This window comes from Pagrus pagrus (genome assembly GCF_965226575.1).
Source record: "Pagrus pagrus genome assembly, chromosome: 17".
Classification (NCBI taxonomy): Eukaryota; Metazoa; Chordata; class Actinopteri; order Spariformes; family Sparidae; genus Pagrus; species Pagrus pagrus.
Genome location: NC_140201.1, coordinates 18,707,343 through 18,725,908, shown reverse-complemented (window position 1 = coordinate 18,725,908; position 18,566 = coordinate 18,707,343). Strand labels below are relative to the sequence as shown.

Genomic DNA, 18,566 nt, shown 5'->3' with positions numbered 1-18,566 from the left:
AGGTGCTCCGCATTAACCAAAAATAAAACCTAATCATTTTCCTCCGAGCCGCGTTGCTGTCAGTAATATTCTAAATCATTAATGTGCGAGCAGAAGGTCAGATATTTTAATATAACCTCATTCAGTGGCCCTCTTTTACACCTCGTGCTGAAGAGATGTCAGTGTGGACCAGAAAAGAACGTATCTCTGTATCCAAAGGGTTTGACGGTTGATGTCTAATTTAATCTCTTTCCAAAATCAAAGAGCTCGAAGAGAAGTAGGCCGAACTCACTGACTGGACAAAAAAAAAGGACGGAGGTTCCGGAGAAGCCAGTGCAGAAGTGCCTTAAACCTGCATTCCTCGCCACTGGTTTCAAAAAGAAGTCGGATTTAGTCGAAGTTTATGAGAAAATTACCATATTTATTACCATAGATAACAGTTTCCTAATGAATTTATGGTTTCAAGTCTTCTTTAACACAGCCTGATGTTCATTTTGTTATTTAAGGTTCCATTTACAGTAAAAATGATAACAAGAAGTCTGCTACCACGGCTTGTCATTGGGTTCTCACTCAGATCCAATCAGGATATCCTCCCCAGCTCCACCCTTTCATCCGAATATGGCCCACAACACTTGTTTATCTGCTCTAGCACAAGCTGCAAACATTAGCATTCCTGGCGTACCAGCAACCTAATGTAGCAACGTAGTGTTATTTCCAGAGGCAAGAGTCATGATTAGCTAATTGTTTTTATTATTACTTAGAAAAAAAATACCTTTTTTACGACTGGAACACACATATTGAGATCCAATGTACTAATATATCATTGTGTAGAGTAACAATAGCAGCTCTGATTGCGTCCTCGCTCCTTATCAGCCTTTTCTCATTTAAAAAGTATTTACATTTTTTTTTTTTTTTTTTAAATCTAATTCAGGCACAATGCTCCTTTTCTTCTAACCATATGGATCATCAGCTGATGGGGATGCTAACGGGAATCAGGGATTCAACTTGTGTTAAAACAAATTAACCAGAAACATTAAAAAGTCAGCTGAAAAAAGGGTTTAGGCAGTTTAAGTGTTCAAATGTCCTGATGCTAGGTAGCTACAGGTGGTCAAATCTGTTCAATTCGGCTCATTTAAGCCGACATAATCTTTGATCATCGGCTAGAAATGAGAAGCGTACGCACTCAAAATCCTGTTAGTTAAGAAATAACTGCAAATTTGTGAGGGGGTAAATCTGCCAGACTTATGACCTGTAACATCATTACTATAAATTGCATATGTACTGTGCAAGGACAGAAAGATTGACAGGGATGGCAACCGTGACTAAGAAGGATGAGGCTCAGCTGACAGTCAATTGTGTATGCAGGAAGAAAACCGAGGTGCAGATTCAGACGTGGGACTGATTTGAAGGTCGCTATTGACTGTTGCTGTTGAAGAGGAGACAAAAGGCTGAAGGAAAAGAGTTCTTTCTTAGACATTGAATACACTTTCAACAGAATAGAGAAATGTTTTTGTGTCTCCTAGTTTTGTGGATTCAGAGTGATAAAGTCGTCTGTTTGATGAACACAGTGAGCGCGCTGCGTGGTGCCTCGGAGCATGCAACGGCTGCACACCCTTCCCAGCCGCAATTTAGCTTCATCCAGGCTGGAAGTCACATCAAAACGAGGGGGAAAGAGCATTATATAATTACTCAAATAATAACATCCAACTGACTTTAATTAAGAGTAAGAAATTTAATTTCACGCAATGCGGCTCAAGAAAGAATTAAATCACATTTAGCGCTTCATCACCTATAATCAAGTTCATCACTCGACACCCTGCAGCTTCTGTGCACGTTGGCTTTCAAACACGGAGCCCGTTTCAAAACGCAGCTGCACGTTTCAGTGTGTCTGCCTGCGCAGTGTGTTGTTCTCTTGGTTGTTGTCTACATGTACAAATCAAGGGGTGGAAAAGAGTTGTCAAACAGCAGTGCTGCGGGAAGCTGAGAGAAAAACTGGAGATGAAAAGTCAAATGAAATTGCACGGATTGAATGTGGCGCCTGAACAAAGTAGCAAGTATCACACACGAGTGAGAGTGTTCTGAGACCTCGGAAACTCTTTCTCTCTCTCTCACACGCACGCACACAATCCCACATACTGTATTTATAACTTGACTGGTCCATCCCGAAACCTTTATCTGCTAACTCAGCACAAAGTACACCCTCTGCAGCCCCACAAAGACGCCGCCGCCTTTTTAAAGACACATACATATTCACATACGCCGAGAGCTTATCCTCACATCTCCCGATCGCAGGTTTTTGAAGTCAGGAGATGGTGAGATCTACCTTTTTCAACGCCATTTACTTTTTTCCTTGTTGTTCACCACTGCCCCATTTCCATCAGACACAATCGAGATAAAGGCTTTGTCAGGAGGAATCGTGGCTGGAGGGAAGCAGAATGAAAAGTTAGCAGATGAAGGAGGGGAGGCGAGTCAGAAGGGACACAGGAGGGCAGAAACTGGGGGGAAGCGACGAGACGGGGATGGGAGGTGAGAGAGGTGTTGCTTGACGAAAAGCAGCGTGCCCTTAACACCTGGACAAGCGCTCTCGAGGCTATTTTTTTCCCCCCTCCTTTCTGAGGTGATGCTAAGACTGGCTGACTTCAGACTTCTGTTACATTTGGTGTCATTTTAGGACATCCTGTCGAGCTCAAGATCGACACCGCACGGCTTGGCTCGACTTTGATGGGTCTGAGCTATATTTCAGCGCGCTTAAATAGCTCAACATCCTTCAGTAACATAGCTAGAAGTTAGTATACTAATAAGAGCTAACAAACACACACACACACACACATGCAGTCCTGAAGACTGGAGAGGGATGTAGGCCACAGTGAGTTACATCGCACGCTGACGTCAGCCGCTGAGATTCGAACATTAAGCAGCACGACATGGGGGAGATGAGACAACTTTGATTTCATGCAAATGATGATGTGCAACAGTGACAAACTATTGTATAACCTCTCCTCCACTCCACTTTGTAAAGGAACTTTAAACAAAACCGAGGAGAAAACAATATACAAGATTAACTTTAAACTTTAGTCACTTCAGCCGCTGACGAGGGCCGACCAGCGCCAATGGAGCAGACACACTGCAACAAGTCTCAGATGCTCACCGATGGCCCGGACATTAGTGTGACAGGGACCTAAGGCTAACAGAGATGACAACAACCAAATGAGAGTGTGTTAAGCCATATATCACTTGATATATATTGAGTATAAAGCCTGATAATGTAAGGATAAGCTGGAAAAGCTGAGGCCAAGATGTCCTGCAGTGGTCCCTGTATTCAAAACCTATTTTGCATAATGATTGCCGGCAAGTTCAGGTTCTGTCTCACAGTAAAGAACAGGTTGTGTACTGTATGATTTGCATCTGCACATGGGTAAATCACTTTGGTAAACAATTTTCAAACACTTATTACAACCCAGAAAGCTGTGAATCACGCTAAATGCTGCCATCAGACTTTTCACTCGCACTCGTGGGTGAAACTGGCCATTTCCACATGGATCAGAGAGGACGGATGATATTTTAGTGGACTGTTGCACACTCAGGCACTTTGGCAGTAAGACGGAGGACACACTGTGGAACTTGAACCCCACTTCCTCTCAAGCTGTGATCAAAGGAAAGCATTTGCTTGTTGACAAGCTAATTAGCACATAGTACGAGTGCCACTCCAGGATCCCGCTAGTAGCTGCATGTAGCCTTAAAGAGATTGGATGGTCTTGGCTGGGTTCACTTCCTCTTTGATGGGTTGCGTTTGAGTCTTGCCAAAGCAGGTAATGATACCATACTGGCACTCATGCAGCACACCGCTGTGAGTGTTCCCCCAAGTTTCCACCTTGCCAAAGATAAAAATTCAGTACATTTTTAGGTCTTTAGAGAAGTGAGGCACTACTTTTTGATGTATACAGACAGTTATTACACTTAAATTGGAGGGTGTACGAGTAAAAAGTGTTCGGGAAGGACAAACCTGGGTGATCTGATTATGAAATGCAGTGAACGGAACAGAAAGTTAGAGAACTGGAATGTAATAATGACTCGACAAAGATCTACCACACAGGAAGTTATATTATGAAAAACTAGCTGACTCTAGCTGACCCTCTGCAATGTCCCAGCTAAAATAAGTAATGTGTGACCTTTCTTGCGTCGTGACTGTTATTTAACAGCCCTCGGAGTGTTAAGGATTCACTGGCCTTATCTACCAGCGCCTCGTTGTGGCCGGGGTCTGCTGAAACCAACTGAGTTTTAATTCTGTTTTCGTAGCAGCAAACACTTGGCAGCACGCTTTCATTAGGGAGGAGAGGTCAGAAGTGTGCTCACAGTGTCAGAGTGTGTGGTGTGTGGATAGCAATAAGAGGGTATGGTGGTTATTGAATGTGCTTTACAATGTGGCATTCCAAGATAATTGGACTGGGCTGCTGATCAGCAGAAAAGTCAAACTCAGAGGCGGAGTCCTCCATCTCCCAGAGCTATTAAACTAATGCAACATATAGGGAGGAGAGGGGCATGCTGGGTAATGTCGTTGATGATTCATGAAGCACTGAGATAATTACAGTAGTAAACTGTAGATGGACATATGTTAGCGATGTCGGCTAGCCACGCGCTAGCGTTGGCGTGCCATGGTTTGTTTTTAAAACGCTATGTACAAAAACAAACAGTAAACTATATACAACATATGCAAAGCAAACTGTGAAAAATTAAGTATTTTAACTGAGTTACGGATGGAAAAGCACAGAGATAACTATACTGTGGATAGACAACCGTTAGCAAATTTAGCTAGCCACATGCTAATGTTAGGTCGCCATGGCTCGTTTTTACATGCTTGGAAGAGGTGCCAAAAAGGAAAGTGAAAGCGAGCAGTAAAGCTCCGAACTCATTGCTAGATAAGGGATTTAAATCACAAATCAGAGAGAAGGGTGAACGGTTCTATTATTATGTCTATATGCAGAGCTTTTCAGGAAGCCAGCTAGGCTAGCTGACAGGCTAACCTCGCCAGTTGGAAACAAAATGATCAGAAATGCTAAAAACATTAGCTACGAACGGTTAACTATTAATATATACACAGCAAACTAAGTTAAGCACAGAGACAACTATAGAGGTGAAAATGTGAGTTGGCACCTGAAGCAAAAGAACGTGCAGTCTGTAAAGCAGACATACGTCACACTACACAGTGCACGTGGGGACTCAATGCAGCCGATGTGTCGGGGGGGGTGATGAACTGAGAGAGAGATAAAGAGAAAAGGAGGGGAGACAGAGGCAGAGTGTGCGTCTCACTTGCCCTCTCGGCCAAATGAGCCAGACAAGAGAGAACATTCCTGGTGGTTTTCCAGAGATAAAATTGCAGCACAGAGGAGTGGAAAGACTTAAAACGCTGCACTTCAGAGGGATGAGCTCACTCATTTTCCCCTTGTAGGCCTCTGGCCCACATTCAACGCTCTCCCAGGCTCACACACACAGGACCGGACTCATGACACACACATTTACAAGCTTTTCACAACAGTAAAGTTCGACATGACGTGCAGAAGTCCGTACACGTCTCAAATAAGATCGTGCTGGCATCCTGAACGTATACATAGCGGGAATTGAGGCTGGATTGGACCATCAGAGAAAAGTGGTCACTTGTCTGTAACTCTTATGCACTGTGCAGAACTGAACTTGATTGAGTCAACTGTCTGCCAAGGTTGCTCATTATGCTTTTTGCAAGCAGGATTCTGATGAAGTTCCAAATGCACATTTTTTTCCTTTTGTTGAGCAGAGTCAACACAGGACAGGTTCATTCATGAGGCAGCAACACTAAAGCAGTTACAAGTTTAAGTGTTTTGCTCAAGCTCATTTGCCAGTAATGTTCAGGACACAGCCTGCTGTAGCCTATACACCAGCCTAGTCACACCCTGAAGGTTACTTATCAGCCCTACACATTGCCCATCAGCAGTGGAAATAGGGTAATTAAGGCTTCTTAAGTTTTATGCGAAAGGTCTCTCAGATTCCCTCAAATAAAACGGCAAACTCACAGTCTTGACAAAACTAATGGTTAATGACATCGCTTTAAAGACACCATGAAATGAACACTTACAGGAGACGTTTTTATGTCGATGTCCAATCAGTGTTGATGGAAAATGTTGTAAAAGCTGAGTCACTACATATACCAGGATGCACGCGCACGACTGTGCATCTTCATCCATAACATCCTCTGCACTTGGGATGCCATTTTTGCTGCGAGAAATGAAGCTAGTTTACAGGCAAGAGAAAGTTTTGTTTGGCAGCACACTCCCTGGCTCAAGAGGCTAATTCCAAACTGAAATAGCCTGTACTTCTTCTTTAACACCACTTACTTAGCTGGTGAAGGAAGAAAGCAGCAGCAAACTCAGCTTTCTCAACCAATGTATTGCTGCAATTGACAACAATCAGCACTAAAATGTGGCAAATTCTCCAACTTCCATTCCATCTTTGTGGTTTTAACAATGGTTAAAATGATTACTCTTCATCTAATGTGATAGGGGTCATTAATGGTGATTACATAACAATCGATTGACGCTGCAGTTCCCGTCAGCTCTATGTACGGTTTAAACACCTTATGGCTCATTGTTTTGGTTTTCTGACCTGCACCTGCAATGTTTTGGATCAGTTTCACTGCTCTAATCAACGTTGTTTCAAGCAGCAGGGTGCTGCCTTAAGTTATAAAGCTCTGATAAACCCTCTGCTCACAGCAGTACAGCCCAGCATCAAACTGCAGACAGAGGAAGAAAGTGGAGCATTTAGCAGAAGAAGAGATTTTTCACAGGATGAATTGTCGGAGACCAAAACAGGACTAAAAGGAGGCTTTATATTAGACTTGCCTTTGTCGGGTGGCCAGACACATGATTTTAGATGAATACCAAAATACCAATCTCTATAAATGTGCATATGACAAGATTTTGGTATCTGTAGTGCTTTGGTTGCATGCAGGTAAACAGTCTGTGTGGAGAGCAAAAGGTCGAAAGGCCGAATGGATTGGCCGAAATTCAATTTCAGCTTTTTTTTTAGCTTCTAATTAGCTTTTTTAAATTGGTCTGCATTCATATGCTGATCTATACTTATGTAAAGAGATGAACCGAAATTAGAGCTAAGCAACATATATGATTTATATAGTTATCTCGATATGAGACTAAATGTCGTCATAGACTTTGGACTGTCATATGGCATAAGTGTTATCTTTCCTTGGTTTTAACTGCATTACAGTAAAATGTAATTTTTCTACATTTACCAGACTGTTCTACCTGTTCTAATACTAGGCCATACTGCCAAGCCAGAACCGAAATGTTGTTTCCCCCATCTAAATTTGCCTGTTGGTCTGTTAACAATGACTGGCACATGGTAGAGGAAGTCTTGGCCCCGGATCTGTTATCCGGATATCCACTGTCTACCCCTGAAACATCGGCTCCAGAGGATAAATCGTCATCAGTCAATAGCCAGTGGGTTCCGAAGTCGGTACGTAGGCAGATGTTTGTTAACATGGTCATCAGTCTTACAAGTATGAGTCACTGTTGTGTTGAAAGCTAGTTCTGGCGACCAAATCTGGCCAGAAAAATAACCCAATGCTGCTTTAATTTTCCTGGAAAACTGTAATTTTACAATTCTTTCTATGTAACAAGCAACTCTGTTGATATTGTATTGGTGTACACCTATGCATGTCCTACCTTGTGATGTTCCATCCCAACATCCTGTTTGCAGTCATATACCATCGCATTAAGAAAGTAAAGACGCCCTTTAGTGTTGTTTTAGGATCACTTTTCATTCCACTTCAGTAGAAAGTCAAACTTACTTGTTATCAGCGTAAGTGAGGGGATAGAATGTATAATGTATATTTGTTTTTGCTGCAAGCTGCTCGTCTTCTCTAACTTCTGTTTCTGTGCAAATGTGTTTATTACTACGTCACTTCATTACCACCACAAAACATACAACTCAGCTGAAACCCAGACAGAAGGAAACAAAAAAAAAATCAATACATAAATCCATTACTCCGCACAGCATAGGGTCTGTGTTGCACAAAAAACCCCCCAAAACATATCAGCAGCATTTTACAAGTAAGAGGGAATGTTAGCAATTTATTTTAACTATGGGGACTAGTCTCTCTGGCTGATACGGTGCAGAACTGCAGTGCAATCATCCGGCTCGACTCCTCAACACCAGTTTTACTTAAACTTGCTTCCCTGCTGTAATGTCAGCAAATTACCAGCGAGTCGACATTTGGATGAGTCAGACGAATGGTGATCGTGTGTGTGTGTGAGCCCGTGCGAGTGTGTGTGTGGTGCTCGCTGTGACAAAGTGTTGTAGCTGCACTTGAAAAAGCACTTTCTTCCAAACACTGGGGGAAAGGACTCAGGGGAGCTGCGAGCTGACTCAGTCTCATCTGAAAAGCTCTGACTAGGGTCTCCCAAGAGGACCCCCCCTCCTCCACAAAGCTCCCTTTAGAGCTCCATGAGCTATGGAGGTTTGCTCGGCCCCCCGAGTAATATCACAGAGCCGGCCCCCGAGAACACACTGACAGTGCGATGAGGGAGTATGACAGTTCAGAGCAAAATAAATAAATAAAACAAGACAACAAAAGAGAGATTTCTCTTCACCTCTCTGCCTCTTGATTTCTTGGTTGTCTGTTTCTGTCTCTGTCGCACTCAAACACACACACACACACACACCTGAGCGCAAATAGAAACACATGCACATTCTCTACCAACAGATAAATACAGTGGCATTTGAACAAGCTCACTATCTCATGTAAGTGCGTACAGACGTTGACATAAAAGTCATGGTTCCTCTATGTGAATACACAGAATCTCAAAAGAAAAAAAATGAATGATTGATGGCTCGTGACGAGGAACGCAACCACACATGGTAAACGCACCATGCCTCCTTGCCACAGTCTCACCACAATGCCACCAACAGCCACCAGCATCAAACAGACAGACGCTGTAATTACAGTTCGTTTTCATTCCAGCCTTTGGCCGCATCACACATACAGGGCAAACACACACACACACACACACACACACACACACACACACAAAGAGACACAAATGGACACAGTTTTATCAAACTCAGACGGGTTCCAAAGCTCAACGAGTTGGTCAAGCATACAACTCCACATTGAACCGAAGTCTCTTAGCGGTTTTAATGGCTTTGTGACTGTGTTAGCATTTAAATGAAGGTGTTCTGTCCTGAGAAGCAATTAGTCATTTGTGGCCTTTACCATTAAGATTTTGTATCCACAGCCTTAGTGGTGGGCAGAAGTGATATTGGATGAACAAACGAGTTCAACAGAGCTCTAGAGCCGCTTTGGTTGTAAGAAAGTGAGTTTCTTTTCTTGAATCCAATTTGGAATAAATGTTCAACTTAATTTATTTTAAATCTTAGTTGATAAAGCTTTGACATAAAATTCTGACATCTTTGACCCTAGCGTCTGTGTGGTAGATAGCTAAGGTACATTAGCATGAGACTTGGGGTGTGTTCGTAAAGAGTCGCTCTTGTGTAAACTAGACCTTTCGTAAACTCAGAGCGCTTTACCATTCGGTTATTCAGACAGTCCTAGCTTAATGTGGCAATTGTGGACTGACGGGTGAATTAACAGAAATAATACAAATCAAAGAGGTAATTCTGTTTTTCTGACGTCAGCTCACTGGTCACTGTCTAATCAGCCAAGCAGACATATTAAGCAAATTTGTTTGAGTTGAGTTGTGCATTAACATTACAGATAAAACGGTAACTTTTTTGCATAAAAATGCCATTACTGGATAACGTTGTTGGAGTTAACTGAAAGGAGAGCTATGAGAGTGCATCATCTCATCTTTCTCTTTGCAAAAAACATTTTGTTTGTTCTGAACATGACTTATTTTTTATATCATGCATAACCACTAATGGAATTGACATTTATAAAAACTGGCATGACAGAGGAAACTCCATAGATTTATAATACAACTAGATACCAGGTATGAGGATAGTGCCTGTTTAGATTTTCTCGCCATGCACACATGCTATACATTACACCAAAAACTTCTCAGGCTGCCAGGTTTATTTCCTGGAAATGTGGCCCACCAATATGTGCAGATGTGTTTCTCCCACTGGCACACGACTCCAAGAGCCCATAGACTTAACATTGTGATGACTTCACAGATTTTTAATCAACTATAAAATCCACATGGCTCAAAAGTTCATAATAAAATGAGTCATAATTGACTTTGTTTGCAGCACGCGGTGTCCTTCACAGATGTTTCTTTTATAATGGTGCTACATGGGGAACATGCTTTTCTTGCAAAACTGGAAACGAGGGTGAGCACGTCTAAATAACACATTTATCGGAAAACTCACCTTGCTCTGATGTCAGCTCGTCACATGATCCAAAGCTGAGGGCCAACAGAGTCAGAGAGGAGCAGAGAAGCCACATGGTTTCACTCCTCCGAAAACGCCTCACCTCGCCTCACCTCGCCACAGCCACCAACTGATGGATGAACAAACAGAAAAAGGGAAAGTCAAAAAAGTCAAATCCTCCCAACATTCTGTCAGCGTGCCACCCAGTCTGCTCACTCTGCCGACAGCTGTGCATTATGCTTGACTCCTAAATAGACGTTGATGTATATTTATGAGTCAGTCACAGTTGATGTGTTAATTATGTGGTATGATGCGGGCTTTGTTAGTGGCATATGAATTAACCAGAATGTCCCTCATTAAGGAGTGTAACTCTATAAAGTCTGATCATAGTCATTATCCTGTCCATCTGGTTGGCCTTTGACTGGGCAGCTGCTACACACACACACACACACACACACACACACAAGCACGCACGCACGTAAATATATCTTAGAAAGTACACTTAACTGCGCACACACTCATGATGACTTTATTTAGAAAACCATTCTTGGAGTCAAAAAGAAAGTACACATACGGCTTCAAACAAATACCTAATGCACACACGTGCAAGACAGCAAAGCAAAATGCACAATGCAGATGATTTACACGCAGGCTGGTTGGTCCGGAGTCAAACAGACTGTGGGGCCAAAACACACAAACACATCTGGAGACTATTCCGATGGAGCCATAGTTGTGCTGCACCAGATGCTTCCACGTGGCCCAACAACAAGCACACACACACACACACACACACACACACACACACACACACACACACACACACACACACACACACACACACACACACACACACACACACACACACACACACACACACATACACTCACAATCATGCAGAGATTAAAATGTGTGCCACGTCTAAATAATCATTATATTCAGTTCCTCTCTCTTACTACAGCTCCTATTCATGAACACACGCAAGAATGCACGCACATAAACACACCCTCCCACTCTGACTTGCATAAACACATCCCAGCTGACCTGGACCTGCCCTCAGCATGTGTGAGGACCCGATAACTCTGCAGTGTTTACAGGTACAGCAGGGCCCTGAAGGCAGGCAGCGAGCAGACTGTGTCTCCGTGCATACACCTGTCCTGTCTGCCAGGAGAAATGACCCCCACGCTCCCCAGAGGGGTACACAATGTGGTGCTCCTGCCCGGCCGAGGACACGGCATGAATACCATCTAGCCTGACCTGACTGGGTTGCTAACAGGCAATGTGGTGGAGGACAATGTTTCACATTATGTTCTGAAATAACCGGGACGGCTTGACATGACCCACATAGTGAATTATGCATTCAATTTTCGGGGCTTAGTCGCTTCCCTTGTTTTCTTACATTCTGAGAAGGCTGGGTCATTCTAGGAAAAGGACTTTGTAAGATACCGTATAATCATGCCAGGGTCCAATTTATCTGTGTTCACAAATCTTGACAACATGGACACTTCTCATTTAAAAGTAGCTGGGAGCTACACATCAAGGAAAAAAGTTTCCCCCCGCAGTTGGATGGGTGGAAGGTTAATCAAAGCCTTAGACGGCTGGGTTTGAGCACTCTGAAGCTGCAGCCATTATTATAGGCTTCATGCCACATGATCACAATAATAAGAAAGTTCACACAGTACATAATACATAATGCATCACAGTCCAGAAAACACAGGCTGAGGGAAAAGTTACAGCTCATTGCTATTATTGTCTGGCCATAATCCAAAACAATTTAATAGGCTTCCTAATATGTGTTGCCATGGATGTCTCTCTTCCTCCTTCTCTTTTTGCACTCCATCTGCAGCTTCGCGGCCACCCGGCTGGCTATAGCAGATAAAGGAAGTACGGGGTTAGGCCATTGGGTTTGGCTGTTGGGCTGGCCATGAGCCCGGTAAGCAGGCCTGCGATTCACCGGGTCACTGAGTATGAAGTCAATACAGGAAGGAAAACAATGACATATTTGAACATCTTCCAGCACAACAAGCCTGAAGACCGGAGCAGAACAAAAGTGTTGACCGACATCTATGTTTATTTGTCTCTCTTGAAGATGCTTCGGTTCTGGGTCCAGACCTATTGCCTGCTTTCTATTTCTAGTACAGCTATCAGTTCCAGCCATTTCTGTGGCTCGAATAGACAAACAAAAGCTGCACTGATACTGTGGTACACAACAATGGAGGTAATTTGTGTTCAGTGCTGAGCAATTTTTGTTGTCACGCATTTCATCATCATTGCCGCCGCTTACAGATGGAACAGCAGCCCCGGCACAGGCATGTTTAGAGGAACACACTCTGACAGAGTTAAATGAAACATGTCCTCTCTATGGCCTGACAAGAGAATTGCTTATTAGCCACCCGGACACGGATGATTAAATAACAGTGAACCAGAAGCCCACTGTTTAGTCTACTTTGCATCTGTTTAAATGGGAGTACCCGGCGTAAATGTGTCAGTCATGCCCTTCCAGCTGTCGCTCTCAACACACTGCAGCAACAAGATTGATGGACAGCTCACTCACAGGCTATCCCGCTTCCAATCTACCCCGTTCTATCTCACACATACAAACACACACAGTCAAGAGCAGTTTCAGTGCTGGGCTGTGAAAACAATCTCCTGATCTGTCTGTGAGGTTGTGACCCTGACTGAAGCCTCCAGAGAAAGTACTTTCTCAGCAGAGAAGTGCACTAAAAGTTGACTGAGATGCAGCACTAGGACAGAAGACCTGCATCATTAGTAAATGGACATGCAGGCATGCATACATTGACACATTAATTTACAGGACAGGTTGTGTTGAATCACAAAGCCAATTCTTGTCTTTTACAATATGATTAAAAGTCTACTTTTTAAAGTTTGTGTTAAGTAGGGAACTCAAACTCTGTGCCTGAGCAATGATTAAGCACTGCCTGAACAGAGACAGATGGAAAAGTATTGACAAGCCAGAGTCCATAGGTTCAATGCATGTCATGGCATCGCACCTGGCAATGGGCCAAAAATAGCGTATCCACCCTGGTGTTGCGGTTTCATCACAGCCGATTGGAGCTTGAGCAGATCATCTGTTGCGGGAGTGAATGTCGATTACACCCATTTGCATTAAAGACAAAGCCAGATGTTAGTGGGTGTCAGTGGGTTTTGTGTCCAGTGTGAACGGGGTAACATTTTCTGCATAGGCATTGGTCGCTAGGGTCTGTGGCGTAAATGTTGTCATCTGCCCAAGTATCTGAGCATCTGGATGGATCCCCAATGGGAGCTAAGTGCTCACACCAGCATGCTAACATGGTCAAAATGACATGAATATAATGATGTTTAGCAGGTATAATGTAGTTTAGCACGTTAGCATGTACAGTATGTAGTAATAAGCACCTACCTCAGTACCACAGTACATTTGATACAGAGGGTAATGTTATGTTTGATTGCTGGTATTTAACTATAAGAAGTTAAAATTCTGACCTGATGGTGTCATTGGAAGAAATGTCAGGGGATCACAAAAATGTTTTAATTGCAATGAATCCAGAGGCAAACATTAGTGTTGGATCCAAATTTCATAGCAAACCATCCAATAGTTGTTGAATTCCACAAACGTGAACCTTCATAATAGCGCTAGAGGCAAAGTCAGGGGATCAAGTCAGTGGGACTCTGGGAACCATGAATGGTGGTGCCAAATCCTGTGCCAATCCATCTAATAGTTCCGGAGATATTGCAGATAACAAGTGAACAATTTGGCCTGCTAGTGGCCCTGGAAAAGTTACGCAATCGCAAAAGTTATTAGGATTTGTTCTCTGAGAGCTCTGACGGTCATAGAGAGCACAGACAGACAGAGCTGTGCTGCCAAAATGGAATAAAAAGATGGACTTCCTTTTGCCAGATTGAGTGGGAAGTCTCAAACCTTTCAGTTGCATGTTTCTGACAGTCAGATACTTCCCTTCACTGCACTCCTGTTATGTCATCATGAACACAACAATATGTACAAATACACTCTTGGCTCCTGGAACTTGGGGTGCGCTTCAGGCCAAACCTTGTGAGTGCACTGCAGGCCTGTTGCAACGGGGAACTAGGAGTGGATAAAAGTATCTAAAGATGCCCTCAGGCTTTGATAGACACTCCAGATATCCACTGACCGAGAGTAATGGAAACTTGGAAACTGCACGACACTCAATGCAGACTGAGGCAAGTTTTTACTAGTCTTACATTCTGTGGAGTGTTTGGCTCGAACGTCTGCGAATGAGAAACAGGTCAAAACAGTTACAGACTGTGAACAACAGGAGGGAGTGTTGAATAGATACAAACATATCTCTGCTCAGGGCCAGCTTCACTGAGATGGGAGCTTTTGGTCATTTATGATATAAAGTGAAGCCTACTCTGATGACATGAACAGACTGGCCTCAAGCCCATGCTGTGCATGGCTGACTCATCCTTCAGCAGGGAGATGACCTGCTTCCTTTCTTTAGCTCCGGATTTCTGATGAGCTACACGTTCAGGTCACCGCTGACCCGAAAATGGCAAAGAGTCAAGTGGGTGATGCACTTTGCTGCGGGCCCACAGCACAGGCTCGGAAACAGCGGGTGAAACAGATACGACTAAGCCCACAGCTAAACACTGCATGTGTTCTCTGCAACAGGTTAAGTGTTGCTTTAATATGCACTTAAAATTCAAGGAGACCGATCCGTAACATTTACAGGGTTATTCCCCAGAGTCCGGAGAGGGAGTGGATCCTGTTACTGCAGGGGAGCGAAGCATCCCTGGAGATACTGCACCGTACAAGGGCTTCCACACTTATTAATGACCGGGGTCCTTACGTCATGTTTGCCTTAATATAACCCCGTAAGCAAAGATGTTGTGTACTGAAGAGAGAATGACACCTGTAATCAGAGAAATAAAGAGGCAGCACCTCTGCCATGAATTAAAGGTGCACTAAGAAATTTTCCTCAGAAGAGAAAGATCTTCATTGACTGTTTTTTTATTATGCCTTAACAAACTAAATAAACAAACTGCCTTTGTTTTCATGAATACACTGAATAAACAAACTGACCTCAAAGGACAACACAATACTGTTTGACTGTGTTTATATGTGGCGGACCCTGCCACCTTTCTAGCTTCAAACAGTGTTCTTGGGACCTTATTTTCCTCTTAATATTAAAGTTCTGAGTTTGAGCTTTTTCCCCAAAAACTACATAGAGGCCCCTTTAAACAGATGCATCACTAAGCTGTTCCACATTTGGAGGGGGGGCAGTGGGGGGTGGCTCACAGAGAACTTTCAAGAACCCCTTGTGGCTTTCTCAAACATGGGATGGCTGAGTCATGAGGAAAACAGATGTGACCGTGGCACTCGAGCTTCCTTCCCCAGCATTTTCCCTCTTATTCCCAGGTAGAGGATCAAAGTTGGTTAATTTTTCTGATCGACTCAGCGCAAATCCCACGCTCAGACATTACTCCACCAGAATGACGTGTAGGAGATCCAAACACATGGCTGCTCAGGGGAGGCTTTTCCATGCCACAGGGGGTTGGATGTTGGATGCAAGCCACAGAGGTTTACAGTGACAACTCAGCCCCATAATGTGTCGTATAGAGAGGCCTGGCTTGGATGCGAGGGGAAAATAAGCATCACTTGAGCCCAGCAGCTATACCAAATAGGGTATTTGTGGTTTTTAAAGTTACTCACAAAACCCAATAAAGACATGCAGCACTGCTAACTCAGCAGATTCAGCTTTAATGCTCTCCAGTGGGAGAGAGTGAGTTTGTCATGCTCACTTAAAATCATTACACTTTTCTTTAGCATCACTATGATCACCCCATAGGGAGCTGCACTCCGTCTGCTGCATGATGCCCAGTGGTGACTTTACACTGACTTTGTGGTGTTTATTTCATCATCCGCTGTGCAAAAACGCCTCTGATAACCCCATGCAGTCCGAGCCTGTTGCGAGATAAAACCCACTGCAAAAAGTTTCGCCACAAAGTTTCACTCCCACACGATCTGCATTCACTGCGACCTCTTCAACCATCGCTAACAAAGCCCATAAAAGACATACCTTCAACTACTGGTGAATCCACAAATATGCGACCACATTAGTCCGTCAGTAAATGCGTGTTTGTATCCAGGGACCGGGCTGGGGAATCTTGTGTTGCGATGCAAATGTAAATCCAGTGTGAGTCTGTCTGCTTTTTTTTTTTGGTCCCCCTTGACTTCTGGAGGCTTCTTCCACGGAGAGAAAGGAAAGAAGAAGAAGAAGAGAAAAAAAAAAAGTTACTGCAGGATTGTTCGTGTCCAACTTTTCCCCTCCCCTCTCTCTCTCTCTCTCTCTCTCTCCCGCAGCTGCACAATTGAAATCCCCAGTTTCTCTCTCTCTCTCTCTCTCTGTGTCTCCCCTTTTCCCTTTTCTCTCTCCCCTTTTCCCTCTCTCTCCCCCTTCCCCCTCTTTCTCTCTCTCCCCTTTTCCCCTCTCTGTCTCTCTCTCCTTTTCCCCTTTCTCTCTCTCCCCTTTCCCTGTACCTCTCTCTCTCTGTGTCTGCCTCTCTTCCTGTCTCTTTCTTAACTCCTCTCCCTCTCTATGGGAGATCCCCCCCCCCCTCCTCCCTCCCCAGTGAAGTGCAGTGACATCACCTTGTCCACACAGTGCTGGAGAAGGAGCCCCGGGGCCATCTCTCCAATCTCTCTTCCAGGGCCTCCACACTCTCCGTTTGCCCTCTACCCCCCACCATCACCATCACCATCGCCTCCTCATCCTCCCTCCATCCCTTCCCCCTCGCTGTTTGATTCATGGCTAACTTGAGGGCGAGGTGAGTTTCTCCTCCACTCCGTCTGGGTTAAAGCGCTGTATTAAGACAAGAAATGGGGATAATGGCAGCGAGGCCTGGTGCGTTATTGAGAGGAATTTACTCCATTAAAATTAATGAACTTACTCATCATACTTACCTTTGATTGACGGCCCGGGCGCACAGCTTCCATATTGTTTTATCACTTGGGTTTTATTGCATCCAATCCATAAAGTGGCCCTCGGTTGCAGCCCCTGACCATTCAGAAACACTCGTCGTAATAGCCACATAAATTCCACCTTTATTGTCAGTAAGCAAATAGTTCAGGAGGCGAATAAATATCACTTTGGCGTTTGATTTATGTGTGCCTCCCCCGCTGCTGCGGCCGGATAGGTACTGAGGAGTGCTCCCATCTTCAAGATATTTATTTCCGTCCTCTGCTCAGAGGTCAACTCCTCTGCCACGTCATTATCTTTCCCTTTCTCATTAGCTTTAACCTCTAGCTAAGTGCAAACAGTATAATAAGAGAAGGCACGACAACAACTTGGTGAACCCCAGCAAAGCTTCTCTTGACTTGCCCCATCAATGGATTTTACAGCTGCGACCTTTGAACTGCACGTTCACCCGGATGTGAACTTTTTGACCTAACACCATTGGTGGAAACCAAGACATTGGATCACAGTCTGCGGGACATCTGGAAAAGAGCGTGCGCCGAGCTGGTCGCACAAATACGGAAGCAAAGAAAGATCATTTGAATTTTATGAGCACCTGGACGCCTTGTTTTGAAATATTCCAACTACTGAATACTTAGTGTTGAAATTTAAATACCGCTGAATTAAAAGCAGCAAAATTGTTCGCTTTAAAAACAATCAATTTGAATTCATGTGGTTTGAAATCTCCTCTCTGAAAGTTCCAGTGCAGCGGGTCGCGTCAAATGCAAATTCAAAAATTGGATCTCACTTTTCCGTTCACCAATTCTGATCGAAAATTCGGAGGTCGTTGCTTATCCTTGGCAGCCAGGTTGAGAAAAAATGAATTCCTAATGCGTCTGAATTTCACCAAACCAATTTGACAACCTTGATTTATTATTTATTTCCTTTAAACTGGCAATGGCCTTCTTTCTTCCTCATTTTTTTTTTTTTTTTACACCTGGTGTGTCGTCTACTCCTCATCCCACCCTGCACCACCAACCTCTGCTTTCATTACTTGTTTGTGCAAAGCAATGCTCAAAGTATGTTATCGACTCCACATGAAATTATGACAATTTCAGTGTACCTTCAACGTCAACTTTCAGGTTTATTTGTTTATCTAGCACCTCACGTGCACAATTGCAACACGAGGTGCTTAACAATACAACAAAACATATAATATACAATGAAAATGAAACAGTATAACTATGATATAGTTAAACAATACAGTTAAAAACTCATCGC

The 18,566-nt window shown here is 43.6% G+C and overlaps 1 protein-coding gene across 3 annotated transcripts in view; it reads right to left on the bottom strand.

The window, feature by feature from the left end:
• col16a1 (collagen, type XVI, alpha 1) overlaps positions 1-16,727 on the bottom strand; it is a 71,896-nt gene extending 55,169 nt beyond the window's left edge. For 2 of the 3 annotated variants that reach the window (XM_084379771.1, XM_084379772.1), the window contains exons 1-2: positions 16,410-16,727; positions 10,354-10,483 (exon numbers count right to left, since the gene is read on the bottom strand). In XM_084379771.1, coding sequence (XP_084235897.1) covers positions 10,354-10,429 — 76 coding nt within the window. In that variant the 5' untranslated portion in view covers positions 10,430-10,483; positions 16,410-16,727. The remainder of the gene's footprint in view (positions 1-10,353; positions 10,484-16,409) is intronic. The other variant, XM_084379773.1, reaches the window with a different exon arrangement.
• Between the last annotated feature and the right edge of the window lie 1,839 nt (positions 16,728-18,566).